Below are 18,123 nucleotides of genomic sequence, written 5' to 3'. Positions count from 1 at the left end.
GACAGGGCGGGAGCGGGAAGGCCGCGGCGAGGGGGGAGGCGGGGCCAGGCTGGTGGGAGCCAATCCGCCCGGCAGCGCCAGGGGGCAGGGGCGGGGTCACCGTGCGCGACCCAAACACATGGGTTCGGGCGCACCCTGGGGCCGCGCTGCTCCTCCGCCTTCCGGTGCGAGGGCCGCAGTGCCTCCTTCCCTTCTGAGCACCCCCACCTCGTGGTCCAGACCCTACCCACCCCCCCGCTCCTCCTCCTCTGGGGGAGCGCGGTGACGGTTGCCGGGAAGCGCGCGCTGCCCCTCCCTCTCCTCCTGCGTCCTCTCCTCCCGCGCCACCCGTTTTTCCTCCTTCTCAGTTAATAACAGCTGGGTGGCTGGGGGAGGAGGGAAGGTGGCCCCAGCGGAGTCTGGGCGGGCACCTCCCACTCACCCGCGAGCCGCCGTGGGAGCAGGAGGATGGCGGCGGTAGCGGCGGCCGCCCGGGAGGAGGCGGTGCCGAGGGCCCGGGCGCAGAGCGCAGCGGCGGCGGCAGAGAGCGGCAGCGGCCCGTCGCGGCGCAGCAGAACCGAAAGCAGCGGCAGCCGCGCAGCCACCTGAGCCGCCCCTCCCGCCGGAGCCAGCGATCGGCGCCCGCGGGAGCCGGGACCTCCTTCCTCTCCATCTCTCCTCGTCTCCTGCGTCCCCAGACAGGCCGTCGATCTCGCTCGTCATCCCTTAGAAAAGCGCGGCGGGCGCCGACCGCCCCCTGGGGCGCCGGGCGGCGGCCCTGGACGTGCGGGCTTGTTTCTGCGCCGGCCTCCGCGCCTCGGCCCTGCCCTCTCGCTCCTGCGCTCGCTCCCGCCCTCCCGGCGCTCCGGGCACTGTGCGCGGGCCCGGCCCGGGGCAGGGCGGACATGGGCGCCAAGCAGAGCGGGCCGGCCGCTGCTAACGGCCGCACCCGCGCGTACTCGGGCTCGGATTTACCTTCCAGCAGCAGCAGCGGAGGGGCCAACGGGACCGCGGGCGGCGGGGCGCGAGCCGCAGCCGCTGGGAGGTTTCCGGCTCAGGTGCCCAGCGCGCACCAGCCCAGCGCCTCCGGCGGCGCCGCGGCGGCCTCGGCGGCCCCGCGCAGCCGCTCCCTCGGCGGGGCCGTGGGGACCGTGGCGTCGGGGGCCCGGGCGGCGCAGTCAACCTTCAGCATCCCCAACAGCAGCAGCGGCCCGTACGGCTCGCAGGACTCGGTTCATAGCAGCCCGGAGGACGGCGGCAGCAGCGGCGGCAGGGACCGGCCGGCGAGCGGGGGTCCTGGAGGGCCGCGCCTGGTGATCGGCTCCTTACCAGCTCACCTCTCGCCGCACATGTTTGGAGGTACGGCCCTTTCCCTCTCTGCCTCCCGCGGGCGGCACGTGGGCCGCGGCTGCGCTTATTTTTACCCTTCTCCTTTTCTCCTTCAGCCCGAGCGCCGGGGGTTCGCCGCGCGGCCGGGCCGGGTCACCCCTCTTTGGGGTGGGAGGGAAAGAGAGAGTGAGAGAGCGCCTCTTAACCCCTGCAGCGCCGCTACCGCGGGACCCTAGTGTTTGGTTTTTGAACACCACGTGCACCCTCACCTCTTCGTGGCTTTCTCATACAGAAAGCCCTTGTTTGCTCCCGGAGGTGAAGGGAGCAAATATTGTTTTAAAAACAAGCGCAATAGCTGGTGCTTGTGGTTTTTAGTAGCAGGAAGTCAGGACCCGTTGCTAAATGTAGTTGTATCTGGTGACTCGAGTGGTGAGCAGTTTTTAAAGGCCAAAAGTCAGAGTCTCAAATGAACAGATGAGTGTTTGGAACAAGAGTTACCGCTTTTGGAGTAACTTATTGTAGAGCTGTAATTCTCATGTCTTGTGTCAGTAGTCCCACCTACTGTGTATGCTTTAATTAGGTGAATGTGTTAATAAAAAGTATGTTTTTAACCTCAGTAAACTGCTACTTTAGATAATGATTAATGTGAGTTCTGCTTTATTTGGACAGAGCATTAAAAAACTGAGAACTGTTTCTTAAGGAAAGAAACCAATAATCATTACAGTTCTGCCTACAAGATGCAGTAAAAGCCCAGGTGTTTTTGAAAAGCAGTGCTCGCTAGGGTTCAAGAAAGACCCTGTGAAAAATGGAAATTTTAGTAGCAAAACGGTATGTCTTTTTGGATTGATAGAAACAGGGGAGGGGTACCCCTGATGTGAGTAAAGCAAATTCGACCTCTTGAGTTGTTTTATGGTTTCTACTTTCCTTCAGAGCAGTTAATGGTAAATGAATTAAGACACTCCCTTTCCAGTTCATGAAGAGGAGAAGTTAAATCTGGTTAGAGATGCAGACAATAGAAAAGAAGCATTTCCATATCATTGCTTTCTTTACACATCATGATATTACCTACAGTTACAGTTGAGCACAGGTGAATAGTGAAAACACTTATCTTCTCTATTTCTCTGCTTCCTTTACTCGTGTTTATAAATGTGAGAAATTTGAGCAGGCAGTTGATAAAGTGAAATGTTCAATAATGTAATTGCTCTGATGTTCTGTACTATCAATATTCACATTAGCACAAATTTAAAATGGAGGCGACATGTTTAGTTTCCCCCATCTTTTTAATACCTCTTTGCATATTCAAAATATAAAACAACTCTTTACTTTTATTTTAATTACTTGTTATAAAATGATTTTTTCTTTGTGGCTAAAAATACTGACTTTTAAGATTGGCCCTTAAAACATTTCTTTTTGAGAAAAAGAACTAGTGCTGACTGTACTGTGATTTGTGATTAATAACTAACACAGCTGAAGGTCCTGTAGTACCACACCGAAGAATAACAAAAGACAGTTTCTTAAGAATGGGAGATTAGTGGCAAGGATAAAGGCTAAGCTGGTCCTAAAAAATATATATTTATTTTAAGATTAAAATTTGCATGTAGTTATGTCTAACAGCTTGCTAGAGAAAGGAAATCGGGAAAGGCTCATCAGATTAGTAACTTCTTTGGTATACTGATGGCTTAACTTTTTTTAAAGGACTTTGTTTTCTTTTAACAAAGTTTATCTGTATGGGTTTAAAGTGTTTCATCTGGGGGTGGGGGCAAATATTTGACACCTGTGCTATTCTTAGTGAAATAGCAGGTGAAGAAGATCTGGTTGCTGAAAGTTGGAAAAGTAAAGCATTTATCTTTTTTCTTCTCTGAGTTCTTAGATTTGTACACTTTAGCCGTTTTTTGTGTTTTAGGGGTTAGCATGATTGGGGCCTAGTGAAAGCACAGTGACACTGAGAACTGTGGCAGCGTTTTGGAACCAAGTCTCTGTAGAGAATGGAGCCCCAATGGCTTAAAAGTATCTGCTGTGTGCAATTAGTTAACTATTCTCTTGTGCATTTGGAATGTTTCTAGCTGTGTATCATTCTTAGGAAATTTGAGAAAATAGTCACTGGGACAATTTTGTGTTTGATAGTTCAGATGAGGGACTCTAGTTGAGAAAACTTGGAAGAGAATCAGAGAAATTACCTGTTCTTTCTAAATGATACGGACAGATCAAAGTGCCAGTACCTTAAATCCTACTTAAGACTGGGAGATGGAATACACTTGAGAGTGAAAAAGCATCTTTCTAGCAGTGTTTGTGTTAATGAGATTTTTTACCTATATTTCAGTAGTTGGGCTCATTAGGGAGACTTAATAGAACCCTGTTTGTTGTCATCCTGAGATTTAGGGAACCAGATGATAAATCTTTCTTTTTAATTTTTTAAACTCTATATTGAGTTTGTTACATATTGCTTTTGTTTTACATTAAAAATTTTTGGCCCCAAGGCATGTGGGATCTTAACTCCCTGACCAGGAATTGAACCTGCACCCTCCACATTGGAAGGCAAAGTCGTAACATCTGGACTGCCAGGGAAGTCCCTGAATCTTATTTTAAAAACTGGACTTCATTATTACTCCATGTTGACTTAATTTTTTAGTAATTTATTCAGTTAGAAATTGTGCAGATATTTGGGCAAATAAAAAGGAACTCCATCTGAAAGTTGATAGAAGGATTATTTCTAAATTAGTGGAAAGTTATTTCTGTAATTTTATAAAACTTTAATTGATGTTTGTATTGTTACTGTTTCCTAATAGGAAAATATGGTACTAATCAGATACAAAATTATCTTTCCCTTATGGAAAAGGAAAATCTAAACAATATCACTTTAAAAAAAATTTAGACATCTGGTAACTAGTTCCATCGTAATGAATTACCAAATTAAATGAATTTTTCTGTGTTGGTTTTATGTTTTGCTCTTTTTGGGACATGTATTGTGGCTATATTCGCTCTTATTTAATTCTCTGTAGAGAAATAGAAGAGAGGTACTTAATTTATATTTCAGTTTACAGAATTTTCTTAGAATTTCTTTGAACTGAGTTGTGTATCAGAGTATGATTATAAAACATACAGGAATGTTTAGATCAAGTAGGTTTCTTTTTTTATTCTTTTCAGAGTGCTGAGTTTAACAAAAGTTTTACAGTGAACAAGAGCCTTTTTTTGTTTAATCACCTTTGTTCTATTTATTTATTTATTTATTTTTTTCACCTTTGTTTTAAAACAGGTCTTTAAGGGAACAGTCTAATATTGAAGACTTGATGGTATCTTAGGATTTTCTTGGCTTTAGTGTATGTCTACATTTTTTTCACTACAAGTTGCTAATGTTTGTTAACAGCAATTATGGATGGTAAAATAGTGTTTAATTATCTAGCAAGGATATCGAAGGTAAATTGGACTATAAAATTATGCCAGTCAATGGAGATCATTTCTAGAGAAATCATGTGGGGTCCTCATGTCTCTGAGTCTGAAAGTGAGACGGAGAGATGAATTAATCTAGACAATTTATTGATGGTACTGGGTTGCTTTTGGTCACCTCCTAATTGATTGGCTTAAGTTTGGGTGTGTGATTGTGATTCAGGTGCCTCCTGTTACTTAGAAACAATTGCTTCCTTTTATTGAAGTTTGTCATTGCTTAAAACTGAATATGTTAAAATTTGTAGTTCTAGGCCAACTTCTCAATCTTCGGGATGGATGTGGGGTTTAAGGTGTTAGATTATCTGCATAAACTGTGTTGAATTATGCTCAGTCACTATTACTTACCAGTATTTAGTGCCAGAATGTTTGAGTTGGGGATATTGTGATTAATCTGCTTTCTATTCCTGAATGTTCTTTTATTCAGTTGAAAACTTAGAGTGGTAGAGAAATGTCTGCTTCAGAAAAATGACTAACCACCATCCTGTCACCCATCTCCTCCCACATTCACCCCCCAGAAATAACTCTTGTGGTTAATTTTTCTCATTTGTAATCTCACATAATCCTTAAACACTTGATACTTTGTTATGCTAAAGTATGGGCTCCCTCATGAAAGTTTCTGCTTTGGGAATATTTTGAGTTTTCTTTCCTGCAGGGTGGAGCGGGTGCCCAAAGGAGGAGTAGTTTGTGTTGCAGTGGGCACCATCTGATAAGAGAGCAGCTGCCTGACCTGAGTACTTTTGATGCTTTGCTGACTGCAAAGCCAGTACAAGCTCCGTTGTTTTACTAACAGGTAGTGTCTCCAGCAAGTCCCCCAGTCCTCTCCAGTTGGATTACTTTGCCTGGAAACCACTTATTTTCTTTACCAATACCACTAATTAGTTGTCAGTTTTTATAAGAATTGTGTTAAGGTTATACTTACTATGTATTCTGGGTATCTGCACAATTGGGTATATTAGCAAATAGGTTAAAAAAGAAGTATAGGAACTGCTATATGTAGCAAAATACTTCCTAATTAATTTTACATATATGTATATACTTGACTGGTGTTATTAAATTGTTCTCCACTTATTGAAGTGTTTAGAAATTGGAACAAACATGCCCTTTGTATGAACAGAGTTGAGGAATAGCTTAGGTTATGATTGTATTCAGTTGCAGGTAGTTTTCTATGCTGCTTATTAAATACTACAATTCATTTCCTCATGGTTATTAAGCTGTTGGCAGCTTGCTTCTTCAAAGCCAGCAAAGGAGAGACTTGCAAGATGGGCCGGTGCTACACGCTTATGTAAATATGTACACGTAATGACACTCAGCCCATGGCCCTTGCTGCGTTCCATTGGTTATAAACAAGTCACAGGTCCTGCTTATACTCAAGGGGGAGGGAATGACAGAAAGGTGTAAATATCAGGAGACGGGAATCACGTGTGCCCACACTAATGATAGATTTAGGCTAACCAGCTAAACATGCAACTGTTCTAACCATATTTTTGAATTTACTGTTTACTTTGAAGAAGTTATGATGTTGTAGATGCTAAGTATTACTTTAATAAATGTGAATCGAGCCCTTTCTAGGGGCTGGCCATTGTAGTTGTCAGGGTTACAAACACGGGGCTGGTTCTTGCTCAGTGCTCAGTTGAATTTGAGATTGTTATACACTTGAGTTCTCTAAGATAGAACTGATAGAGTTGGGAACTGGGGTGTGTGGTGATGTCATTAACCAATATTAAAAATAAAGAAGAAAATAATGTTATAGGAAATGATAATAAGTCCTTTTAGGCTTGTTAAATTTTGAGGATTTCTGTCTAGAAGCATCTTTTAAGCATTTGGAAATATGTCTCCAATTTAGGACATTACAAAAAAATTGAGAAATTGTCTATTTGCATATTATAAATGAAGCTGAACAGTGGTTAAGATTACTGAGGGATGGATACAAATTGAGGCACAAGCATAGAATCCTGGGGAGCAAGAATTTTAAGAGACAGGTAGAGCAGGAGGCCAGTGATTACAGTTAAAGCACAAGGAAAAGAAGTTGTTTAAAATGTTTTTATTAAAATAGTATGTGTTCATTAGAGAAAGCTATAATGTGGGAAATACAGAAAGGCACATACAAGAAATTGCAGATCACTTGTAATATCATCATGGGAAATAACCAGAATAGAATGTTGATGGCTATTTTTCTCATATGTTTTAGATAGAAAATTTGGAGGTCATTCTTGTATATTCTTTTGATTTTTAAATCTTTTGGATGTTCTAATATAAGATTTTGAGGCTACAGATTTTCCCCCAAGAATTGCTTTAGCTGAATGCCACAATTTTTGAAATGTTTTGTTAACATTCAGTTAAAAATATTATCTAATATCCCATGTGATTTCCTTTTTGATGTGTTGGTTACATATTCTTTGATAAAATACTCTTTTCTGCTTAATCAGTTTCTTCTATCATGTTAAAAATTTTTATAGCATTATTTTTAATGACTGTCCAGTATTCCAGAGCTCATTCAGTAAATATTTGATGAAGACCTACTTTGCCTTGCACTGTCCTAAGGATATAGAAGTGGAGAAATCTCTGCACTCTCATAGGCGTCATATTATACTTCGGGGAGACAGTAAACAAACAAGTAAAATATCAATATACCGTGTTTCAGAGGGTTTTGAATGTGATGCAGAAAAATGGGAGTGGAAAGGTAGAGATGGTGGGTTATAGACTTGTTTTTATTTTAAATAGGGTTTTAGGGATAACTTCTCTGATAAGGTGACATTCAAGCAGAAACTAAAGAAATAAGCCATGAAGAATCTCTAGGGGAATAGCAAATGCAAGGAGAAGGAACAGTAGCTAGAAAGGTGCTTAGGTGTGCTTGTAATGAATGTACCTGGTGTGTTCTGGGAATAGTTATGACACCAGTGTAGTTGGAGTGCAAGGGCTTGTAGATAAGGACTGGGATGGGGCATGAACTGCCTTGTAACCATTGATATGGTTTTTAGAGTTTTGTTTTAGAGAGAGATGGGAACGCATTGCAGAGTTTTTTTGAGGAAGAGATTGACATAACCTGACTTAGGCTTTTAAAAAATTGCTCTGGGAACCATGCGGGAGTAGACCCTAGTGAGCAAGAGTCAAGCAAAGGCGCAAAACCCTTGCAAGAGAGAAGTGACTTGGACAGAGTCGTGGCACTGAAGTTGGTGAAGAGTTGGTAGACTCTGGATATCTAGCTCTTTGAAAGTGGAGTCACCTAGGTGTAGAGGATTTGTATTCAGCCAACCCTTGAATGTCATTGGGGTTTGGGGTGCAGATGCTCTGGGCAGTCCCGTCTAATTTGTAGCCCTTCTCTGAAATAGCCATTCCTCTGTATCCATGATTAGGAATGGAGGACTCAACCAAACGGTAGACGGTGTGTTGTCATTGTTCAGTCGCTGAGTCATGTCTGACTCTTTTCCACCCAATAGAATGCAGCATGCTGGGTTCCTTTGTCCTTCTCTAACTCTTGGAGTTTGCTAGAATTCATGGTGTACTGGAGTATTTACTGTTGAAAAAAGTCCATGTATTTGACCTCCACAGTTCTAATTTGTATTGTTCATGGGTCAGCTGTAGTTTGTCTGAAGTTTGGTTCTTTCAAATTATTAGGAAGAGTCCTACAATAGCTCACAGACTCAAAGGACCAAGTTCAGGAACCAGCATCAGTGGAGCTGAAGTTGAGAAATTCTATATGTGCATGCATAGTTCAGTTGCGTCTGACTCTTGTGACCCCATGGACTGCAGCACGCCAGGCCTCCCTGTCCATCACCAACTCCCGGAGCTTACTCAGACTCATGTCCATTGAGTTGATGATGCCATCCAACCATCTCATCCTCTCTCCCCTTCTCCCACCTTCAATCTTTCCCAGCATCAGAGTCTTTTCAAATGAGTCAGCTCTTCGCATCAGGTGACCAAAGTATTGGAGTTTCAGCTTCAGCATCAGTCCTTCCAGTGAATATTCAGGACTGATTTCTTTTATTATGGACTGATTGGATCTCCTTGCAGTCCAAGGGACTCTCAGCAGTCTTCCTACACCAACACCTCGGAGGAGTCTTCTCCAACACCACAGTTCAAAAGCATCAGTTCTTCAGCACCCAGCTCTCTTTATAGTCCAACTCTCGCATCCATACATGACTACTGGAAAGACCATAGCTTTGACTATATGGACCTTTGTTGGCAAAGTAATGTCTCTGCTTTTTAATATGCTGTCTAGGTTGGTCATAACTTTTCCTCCAAGGAGCAAGCGTCTTTTAATTTCATGGCTGCAGTCACCATCTGCAGTGATTTTGGAGCCCCTCCAAAATAAAGTTTGTCACTGTTTCCATTGTTTACCCATCTATTTGCCATCAAGTGATGGGACCAGATGCCATGTTAGTTTTCTGGATGTTGAGTTTTAAGCCAACCTTTGAGTCTCCTCTCTCACTTTCATCAAGAGACTCTTTAGTTCTTCTTCACTTTCTGCCATAAGGGTGGTGTCATCTGCATATCTGAGGTTATTGGTATTTCTCCTGGCAGTCTTGATTCCAGCTTGTGCTTCATCCAGCCCAGCGTTTCTCATGATGATCTCTGCATGCACACCTACACCCTAGTTTTCTTTTTGCTTGTTACCTAGTTTAATCCTCATATGTGTATAGGCTTTATTTAAGGTGATGGCCTGTTGGCTCGTGGTTACTTCCATCTACATGTCATCTGAGTGGCCCGAAGGGAATGTTTTCCTCCAGCTGTAGCAAGAGGACTCTGATTTAAGTTGTGTGCCTATCCACACATCAGTCACCGAAGCAAAGGAGATGGAATGCACTCTCGGAATGAGACGGCTGTGTTCTGTTATCATGGGGAGGAGTTTGGGTTTTCGGAGTCAGGCTGCCTGGGTTGAGTCCATCCACACTGTGTGACCTTAAGTAAGTTATTTAACTGCTTCATACCTTAGTTTTTTCACCTCTAAAGTCAGGATAAAAATCTTGTTTTGTGGTATTGTGAGGTTTAATCTGTTTCTTTTTATTTTTAACATTTGAACTGCTATCAAAAATTAAAACATTCAAGACTCCTATCCCTCTTCTCATTCCCACCCTCTTCAGGAAGACCATGTCCTTTACTTTTCTCAACTTCTCAGATTTTGCAAAAAAAAAACAAAAAAAACACCAAGTATTTAGTTTCTATGTATGTGTTTTCTATTCCCATGAATCTCCCTTGAATATCTGGATTAAGCTTTACAGTGCATGTACTGTGTTAATCAGAAGGTAAAATTTTGTAAATTCAGTGTTTTCAAGTACATTTTGTATTTGAGAACACAGCTAATGATCACTAAAATTATTGTATATTTAAATCATATATAAAAACTTACTGCTCCAGACAGATGTGATATTTTTACTTGTATAAAGTAAATGTATGTAAACTGAATTGTTGAGCCAAAGAAAATAGGTATAATGTGGACTATAGAAATGTGGCAATCATAAAATTGTCTTACAAATAAAATTATGCTGTACTTAATAGTTGTTTTTTCATAAGCGTTTCAAGTGCTGCGAACATTGTTGATCAGTTTGAGTATATTGTGGGTGGTGGGAGATGGTTGGTGAGAAGTTAAAGCAGGTCAGTTCTTATAAATATATGCTACTTCTCTAGGGAAGTATCCGAAACCTTAGCGTTTTTATGCTGTATGATTTACTGCATCTCAGGCAACCTGGGTGACATGGCATTTGATAAAGGAGCATGCGGCTTTGCTGGTGTTTTGGCACTCTGTGGTCTGAGACCTCTAAGGTCTTGATTGGGAATTTTTCAGATTTCCTGTCCTTTATAACACATCTTCAGAAGCAGTGCATCTTCGAAAGCAGTGGATCTGGTCACCTTTACATCTCAGTTAATTCCTACGTTTCACTCTTCCCACCATCTTGCCATGTAAAGAATTGTTCGGAGGAATGTCATTAGTTTCCTAAGAGAACACTTAAATGAGGAATACTTGATATTATAGACCACTTTTAGTGTCTCTTGAAATATAGAACTGATACTGTTTTATGTGGTAATTTGTGGATTAGAAAAGTGACTTCACAAGCACTGACTCATTTCCACTTCATAAACATAGAGTAATTTCTTTGGTTATTTGGAGATGAACATCAGAAGTTAGATGAATTCCAATTCTGCATTTGTTGTATTTTTACTTCTTCCCAGGTGCTGCAGTGCTAAAGAATCCACCTGCCAATGCAGGAGACACAAGAGACACGGGTTCAATTCCTGGGTCAGGAAGATCCCCTGGAGTAACAAATGGTAACCCACTCCAGAATTTATGCTTGAAAAAATCTCCTGGACAGAAGAGTCTGGTGGGCTACAGTCCATGGGGTTTCAAAGAGTCAGACACAACAAGAGACTGGACATACATTTCATATGTTGCAATGCACAGATCCTAATTTACATTTTAAAGAGTTTTGACAAGTAGATTTGACAGTACACCGTGTAATCAACACACTGTCAAAAGTAGGAAACACTCTTTATCCCCAAAAGTTCACTTAACACTCCTTCCAAGTCATTCCCACAGTACTTCTTAGAGATGATTAATACTACCTATTTCTGTTATCATAAATTATCATATCTATTATGCCATCTATTATCATAGATTAAATAGTTGGATGGTATCACTGCTCAATGGACATGAATTTGAGTAAACTCCCGGAAATAATGAAGGACAGGCATGCTGCAGTTCATGGGATTGCAAAGAGTCAGACATGACTTCACAGCTGAACAACAACGTTATCATACATTAGTTTTGTCTTTTCTTGAATTTAATGGAGTCATAATAACAGGTAGTTCTTCATGTTGAGGGTTTGGGGTAGTTGTAAAGTAAAAATAGGAGACATTGGAAAGGTTAATAAAATTTTTTCTTGCCACTCCCTCCCTGCAGTAACACTATCCTCTAATGTGTGAACACTAAGCCTGAGAATACCCACAATGTTTAATCAGTGATAGATTTATCGTAGGATACTTGAGTGTGTAAATACCTCAAATAAAGGAGAAATTTAATTTTAAAATTAATGCTTAAATTTATCCCTAAACTTTATCAACTCTTTAATCCTAAATTATCTGATTGGAAAAGGTTTTGAATGATACTAAGTGTTTTAGATGGTATTCACTATATCAAAGTGGGATATAGTGGTTAATTGTTTCTTCCAAATTGTCAGTTCTGCAGAAGAGGACAGCATTCAGGAAGCTTTGTTATTAGGATCAGTGCTTCTAAACATGGGAGAAATGTAACTTGTCCAAGGAATGTAGAGAAGTGATTGAACAAAGATGAAAGAGTTGGTTATTTCCTATGTTTTTGGTTTAGTCTAAATCTTTTGAAAATTAGACAGTAGCTAGACATCTAATTTTCTTTCTTATGTTTTCTGTTTTTGTATATAAATCAGGAAGTATAAATGAGTCAAAGATCTTAAGTTTTCTGTACAACTTAACTGTAATCCACAGTAACAGCTAGTTAGTAGAAATTCCAGTCTTACGCAAGAAGAACCAGAAAAGGGAGTTCTTAGGCTATTTGTGACAGTGAGACAGACTGTACTGAATCTTGAATATGGATTCTGTATTCACCAAGGCTGAGAACGGGAGAAGAATCTCCTATTTTTTATATGATGCATGTATCAGGCTACATGGACTGAAAAAGGTGACTAGGAAGACAGAACCTCAGCCTGGAGATTCCTTCAGTATCTATGGAGAAGAGTATTCATAAAAAGCTAGTATAAAGGGCCTAACTAAAATTCTTAAAAGCCATCAGGGACATGGTTAGCTGCATTCACTTTTGATATATTAGATATTTTTGGAAGGGTCAGTGGTTATGGTGAGAACAAATTCTACCTTGAGGTCAGTAAAGCTTGTTTTATGACCTTCATCTTTCATTTTCTTGGGCTTCAGTTTCCAGGATAGACTGAAGAATAATGAAGCTTAAGAAAACAACTCTGTCCGTGCCTTGGAATTGAATATACTAATGCAGACAATTCCCATTTTTACAAATTCCAAAAGGGTAATTAAATTTGCTGTATAAGAACAAATGATTAGGACAGCAGCCTAGAGGCCTGTCCTCTTGCAGGTTAGTGCGCTGAAGAGAGTCATAATGATACTTGGCAGAAAGGCGCATGCTGTTGCTTGTTCAGGGTAGGAGGTGGTTTCACTTTTTTCAGAGGGGGTGGTAAACTAGCTCTGTCAGCATTATTCCTTGGTGTTCTGAAAGCAGTCTTCCTCTTTCGGAGTCAAGAGCTCTAGAGGAATTTGAGAAATCTGACAAGCTTATGCCACAGAAAATTGAGGTCCTTTGGGGACCAAATTATCTGTCATTCTATTCAAATTGTTCTTGCTTTTGCTATGTATCCACATACTTAATGTCTTAAGGCTTTTTAAAGACAGTAGCTTTATAATGTGGCAAGCACTAGAAAGAGTGTTTCTTGTTGTGGCAGTGAACTTTTATAAGCCAATGCACAGGAGTTAGAGATATCCTTTGTGTTTAGCTGGCTTTAAAATTGAGTATGGAAGAAACCTAAACTCTTCTCTTATTATCATGCACAGTCTGTGTATCTGATTCTTCTTCTTCACTCAGTCAAAAAATATTCAGTGCCAGCTGCAGTAAGCTAGGTAGGCTTTCTGGTACTGGGAATGCAAAGGTGAAAACCACTTTTGTCCTCAGGAAGTCTGTCTAGTGGACAGACTGGAAACTACAAAATTAAGTATACAGTGGTATGGGTTTTGTTTTGGTGATTTTGTTACCAAATTTGTGTATGTATGTGCCTATAAGGAAAAAAGACCAGAAGGTAATACCCATACACAAAAGTTGGTTATCTGGCTCCTAGGAATTTCTTATGTTTTGTCATTTATTTTCTTATAGTAATACATGTATACCTTTTATAAACAGAAAAGAACTGGTAGCAGTATCATTATCATTGCTATTCTTCTTACCGTTACTACTCCTGTACTACCGTTACTCGTACTTTTGAGAGCTCAGGTTCATACTTAAGTTTATCTGACTTCCTGTGTGTGCCCTTAGCCCTCAGGCCCCACGGAACAAAATCTGCTTTGGGACAGGATCCTTGAGAGTTTAATCATATTAAAACACTGGTCCCATAAGATTCTCCTAGAAGAGAGAGTTCTGCAGCCAAGGAAGTTTTATAAAGAAATTGGGTTAACTCCTTTTCAGTATCTCCTTAATTAGTTTCGCAGTAACTTGACTTCTGTTTCATTAATCCTTTATTGATGTTCTCTGGCTCTTGAACTTCAGTGGGCATCACCCCCACTCCCAAAGTGTTTGACTCAGTGAGTTTGGAATGGGGCCTGAGAATGTGCATTTCTGACAAGTTTTCAGGTTGCTGATGCTGCTGGTTTGAGAGTCACACCTAGCACTCTCTCTGTTAGGTGATTTGCAGTCCCATTTTTGCATTGAGATGTAAACTTGACAAGTCTTAGGTTATGATGCTAGTGTTTTCCTGCTGAAAGAAGATATCTAAAAATAGGAAATAATTGTGGTATAGAAAGAGCCGCCACAGGGGTTTCATTAACTAAATTAACCAGGGGGCATTATTTCCCTTCTGCCATCAGTATTTCTCTGTTACCTTGTGAGCTTGAGTTTAGGTATCTGTAGATGGAAATGATGAAACCTACCTCAGAAAGTTTTAATAAGGATTAAATGATGTAATATTTGCTAAAGTGCCCAGTGCTCCCCACTTAGTGATCACATTCTAAATGCTCACCACCTTGTTAAAGTGCATTCTGTGGGCCAATTGCATTACATTTACTTGTGAGCTTATTAGAAGTGCAGAATCTTGGGCCCCATCCCAGGCTTATTGAAAGAGAAAAAGTGAAAGTTGCTCAGTGTCAGACTCTTTGCGACCCCATGGACTATACGGTCCATGGAATTCTCCAGGCCAGAGTACTGGAGTGGGGAGCCATTCCCTTCAAACAGAATCTGCATTTTAAAAAGGCCCAGGTGATTTGTATGTGCATTACCACACAAGAAGCACCGCTAGTAGCATGCACCTTGAAAACAGCTTCTCTGGTGTAGCACGTGACTTACTCTCCACTTTATAAACTGACCATGCAGGGCTGTTTCTGTATGGATGTCATTAGGTGGGCTGTTATTTATTCTAGACCTTAGAGATACTTTGTCCAAAATGATAGTATAAACTTTAGTGTTTACTAGCCATAAAATCGGAGAAGGCAATGGCACCCCACTCCAGTACTCTTGCCTGGAAAATCCCATGGACGGAGGAGCCTGGTGGGCTGCAGTCCATGGGGTCGCTGGGAGTCCGACACGACTGAGCGACTTCACTTTCACTTTTCACTTTCATGCATTGGAGAAGGAAATGGCAGCCCACTCCAGTGTTCTTGCCTGGAGAATCCCAGGGACGAGGGAGCCTGGTGGGCTGCCGTCTGTGGGGTCGCACAGAGTCGGACACGACTGAAGCGACTTAGCAGTAGCAGTAGCCATAAAATAATATATCCTGTTTATAAATCTTGAGTGCTATTGTTAAAATCTTGAAATGGCACATAAAAATACAAGAAAATAAAAATTACCTGAAAATCCAGTAAGAAAAATTACTTGAAAAGTTGCTTGAAAACCTAAGATAAATACCACTGACACTTTGGTACATCTCTTTATACATGTATGTATGTTCACACCAATTTTTTTTTTTGCTTGTTTTTTCTTTTTTATCCCCCACACCTTTAGCTGCCAGATAAACTGATTTCATGTTTATTTTCTGAACCTTTGTGCTAGGCATGGATATAACATATACACATATATATAGGAATTTTGTGGTTTTATAAAATGGATTGTATTATGAATACTTTTCTGCATCTTGTTTTTTTCACTTAAAACACTTTGAAAATTCCTCAAGTAATATACTTAAGATTCTTTTTAATGACTGCAAGATATTTCACAGTTGCCCTGTTGGATAAATTATTGAGCTTTTTTTTTTTGACTACCACAAACAAATGAAAATCAATGTGCATATGTTCTTTATATATTGATGTTATCCCTGGGATGAATTACCAGATGGAGGTTGCTGGATCAAAGGGTAATTTTTAGAAGTCATTTTATTGTGTAATATATTTTACATGCAGAAAAATATGTAAAATTGTATGCATCTTTCAAGACTAATAAAGTGAGTCCTTTTGTTCCGCCACCCATGCCAAGAAATGAACGGTTCAGTGTTTATTAGAATCTCCCTCTTGGTCTTCTGTTGTATTATACTTGCTTCTGAGAAAAATATTTTTATCTTTCTTTATGGCTTCATCGCTAAGTTACACATCTTTAAAACATAAGCGTCCTCAAATAATAGACTTCGTCATGAATACCATGTAAATGGAGTCATTCTAAATAGATGACTTTATTTACAGTTCGTCCATGTTATTGTTTGTAGCTGTAGCTTATTTATCTTTATTTTATTTTATTTTTATTTATTTTTTATTTTTTAGTTTTTTATTTTTTAAATTTTAAAATCTTTAATTCTTACATGCGTTCCCAAACATGAACCCCCCTCCCACCTCCCTCCCCATAACATCTCTCTGGGTCATCCCCATGCACCAGCCCCAAGCATGCTGTATCCTGCGTCAGACATAGACTGGCGATTCAATTCTTACATGATAGTATACATGTTAGAATGCCATTCTCCCAAATCATCCCACCCTCTCCCTCTCCCTCTGAGTCCAAAAGTCCGTTATACACATCTGTGTCTTTTTTCCTGTCTTGCATACAGGGTTGTCATTGCCATCTTCCTAAATTCCATATATATGTGTTAGTATACTGTATTGGTGTTTTTTCTTTCTGGCTTACTTCACTCTGTATAATCGGCTCCAGTTTCATCCATCTCATCAGAACTGATTCAAATGAATTCCTTTTAACGGCCGAGTAGTACTCCATTGTGTATATGTACCACAGCTTTCTTATCCATTTATCTGCTGATGGACACCTAGGTTGTTTCCATGTCCTGGCTATTATAAACAGTGCTGCGATGAACATTGGGGTACATGTGTCTCTTTCCATTCTGGTTTCCTCGGTGTGTATGCCCAGAAGTGGGATTGCTGGGTTATAAGGCAGTTCTATTTCCAGTTTTTTAAGGAATCTCCACACTGTTCTCCATAGTGGCTGTACTAGTTTGCATTCCCACCAACAGTGTAGGAGGGTTCCCTTTTCTCCACACCCTCTCCAGCATTTATTGCTTGCAGATTTTTGGATCGCAGACATTCTGACTGGTGTGAAGTGGTACCTCATTGTGGTTTTGATTTGCATTTCTCTAATAATGAGTGATGTTGAGCATCTTTTCATGTGTTTGTTAGCCATTCGTATGTCTTCTTTGGAGAAATGTCTATTTAGTTCTTTGGCCCATTTTTTGATTGGGTCATTTATTTTTCTGGAATTGAGCTGCATAAGTTGCAAAAATATGGAACGCTTCACAAATTTGCGTGTCATCCTTGTGCAGGGGCCATGCTAATCTACTCTGTATCATTCCAATTTTAGTATATGTGCTGCCCAGCACTTATTTATCTTTATTGACACATTGTATTCCATTGAATGAATATCCCACAATTTATTCATTTTAATTGTTGATGGAATGGGTGGTGTTTCTGATTTTGCATTATTATAAAGATGCTGCTGTGAACGTTTTTATTCATGACTCCTTTTGCACATGTTCACAAGTACTTTGGGACAGTGGTCATTAAATCTTGATGCTCTTTTATCTCCTGAATTTACAAAATTGAAGTATAGTTTGTTTCCAGTGTTGTGTTACCTTCTTATGTACAGCAAAGTGATTTAGTTATACACACGTGCACACACACACATATATATACTTTTTCAGATTCTTTTCCATCATAGTTTATTACTTGATACTTGATATAGTTCCCTCTATACAATAGAACCTTGTTTATCTGTTTTATTCAATATATATATATACACATATAGTTTGTATCTGCTACTCCCAAACTCCTAATTTATCCCTCCTCCCTGCTTTCCCCTTGTAACCATAAATATATTTTCTGTGTCTGTGAGTCTGTTTCTGTTTTGCAAATAAGTCCATTCATGCCATACTTTGGATTCCACATGTAAGTGACATATCTGTCTGATTTCACGTAGTATAATCTCTAGGTCCATCCATGTTGCTGCAAATATTGCATTCCTTTTTATAGCCAAGTACTGTTGCCTCGTGTGTGTGTGTATGTACACCACATCATCTTGATCCATTCATCTGTCCATGGACCTTTACGTTGCTTCCATGTTGGGGCTTTTGTAAATAGTGCTGCTGTGAATATTGTGCAGATCTCTCTTTCAGTTAGTTTTCTCTGGGTGTATATTCAGGAGTAGGAGTGTTGGATCATATGCTTACTTTCTTTTTAGTTTAGGAA

General features: G+C 40.5%; 1 protein-coding gene and 1 non-coding gene across 2 annotated transcripts in view; one reads left to right on the top strand and one right to left on the bottom strand.

Annotated features, from left to right (window-relative positions):
- The first annotated feature begins 380 nt into the window (after positions 1–380).
- Positions 381–18,123, top strand: part of ZNRF2 (zinc and ring finger 2) — a 92,371-nt gene continuing 74,628 nt past the window's right edge. Inside the window, exon 1 of the mRNA XM_069588117.1 lies at positions 381–1,338. Coding sequence (XP_069444218.1) covers positions 885–1,338 — 454 coding nt within the window. The 5' untranslated portion in view covers positions 381–884. The remainder of the gene's footprint in view (positions 1,339–18,123) is intronic.
- LOC138439961 (U6 spliceosomal RNA) lies at positions 17,157–17,258 on the bottom strand. The gene has a single exon (XR_011256899.1). It is a non-coding gene; the product is annotated as a U6 spliceosomal RNA (small nuclear RNA).

This window comes from Ovis canadensis, chromosome 4 (assembly GCF_042477335.2).
Source record: "Ovis canadensis isolate MfBH-ARS-UI-01 breed Bighorn chromosome 4, ARS-UI_OviCan_v2, whole genome shotgun sequence".
Taxonomy (NCBI): domain Eukaryota; kingdom Metazoa; phylum Chordata; class Mammalia; order Artiodactyla; family Bovidae; genus Ovis; species Ovis canadensis.
The sequence above is the reverse complement of the archived record's forward strand: the minus strand, read 5'-3'. Positions and strand labels throughout refer to the sequence as shown.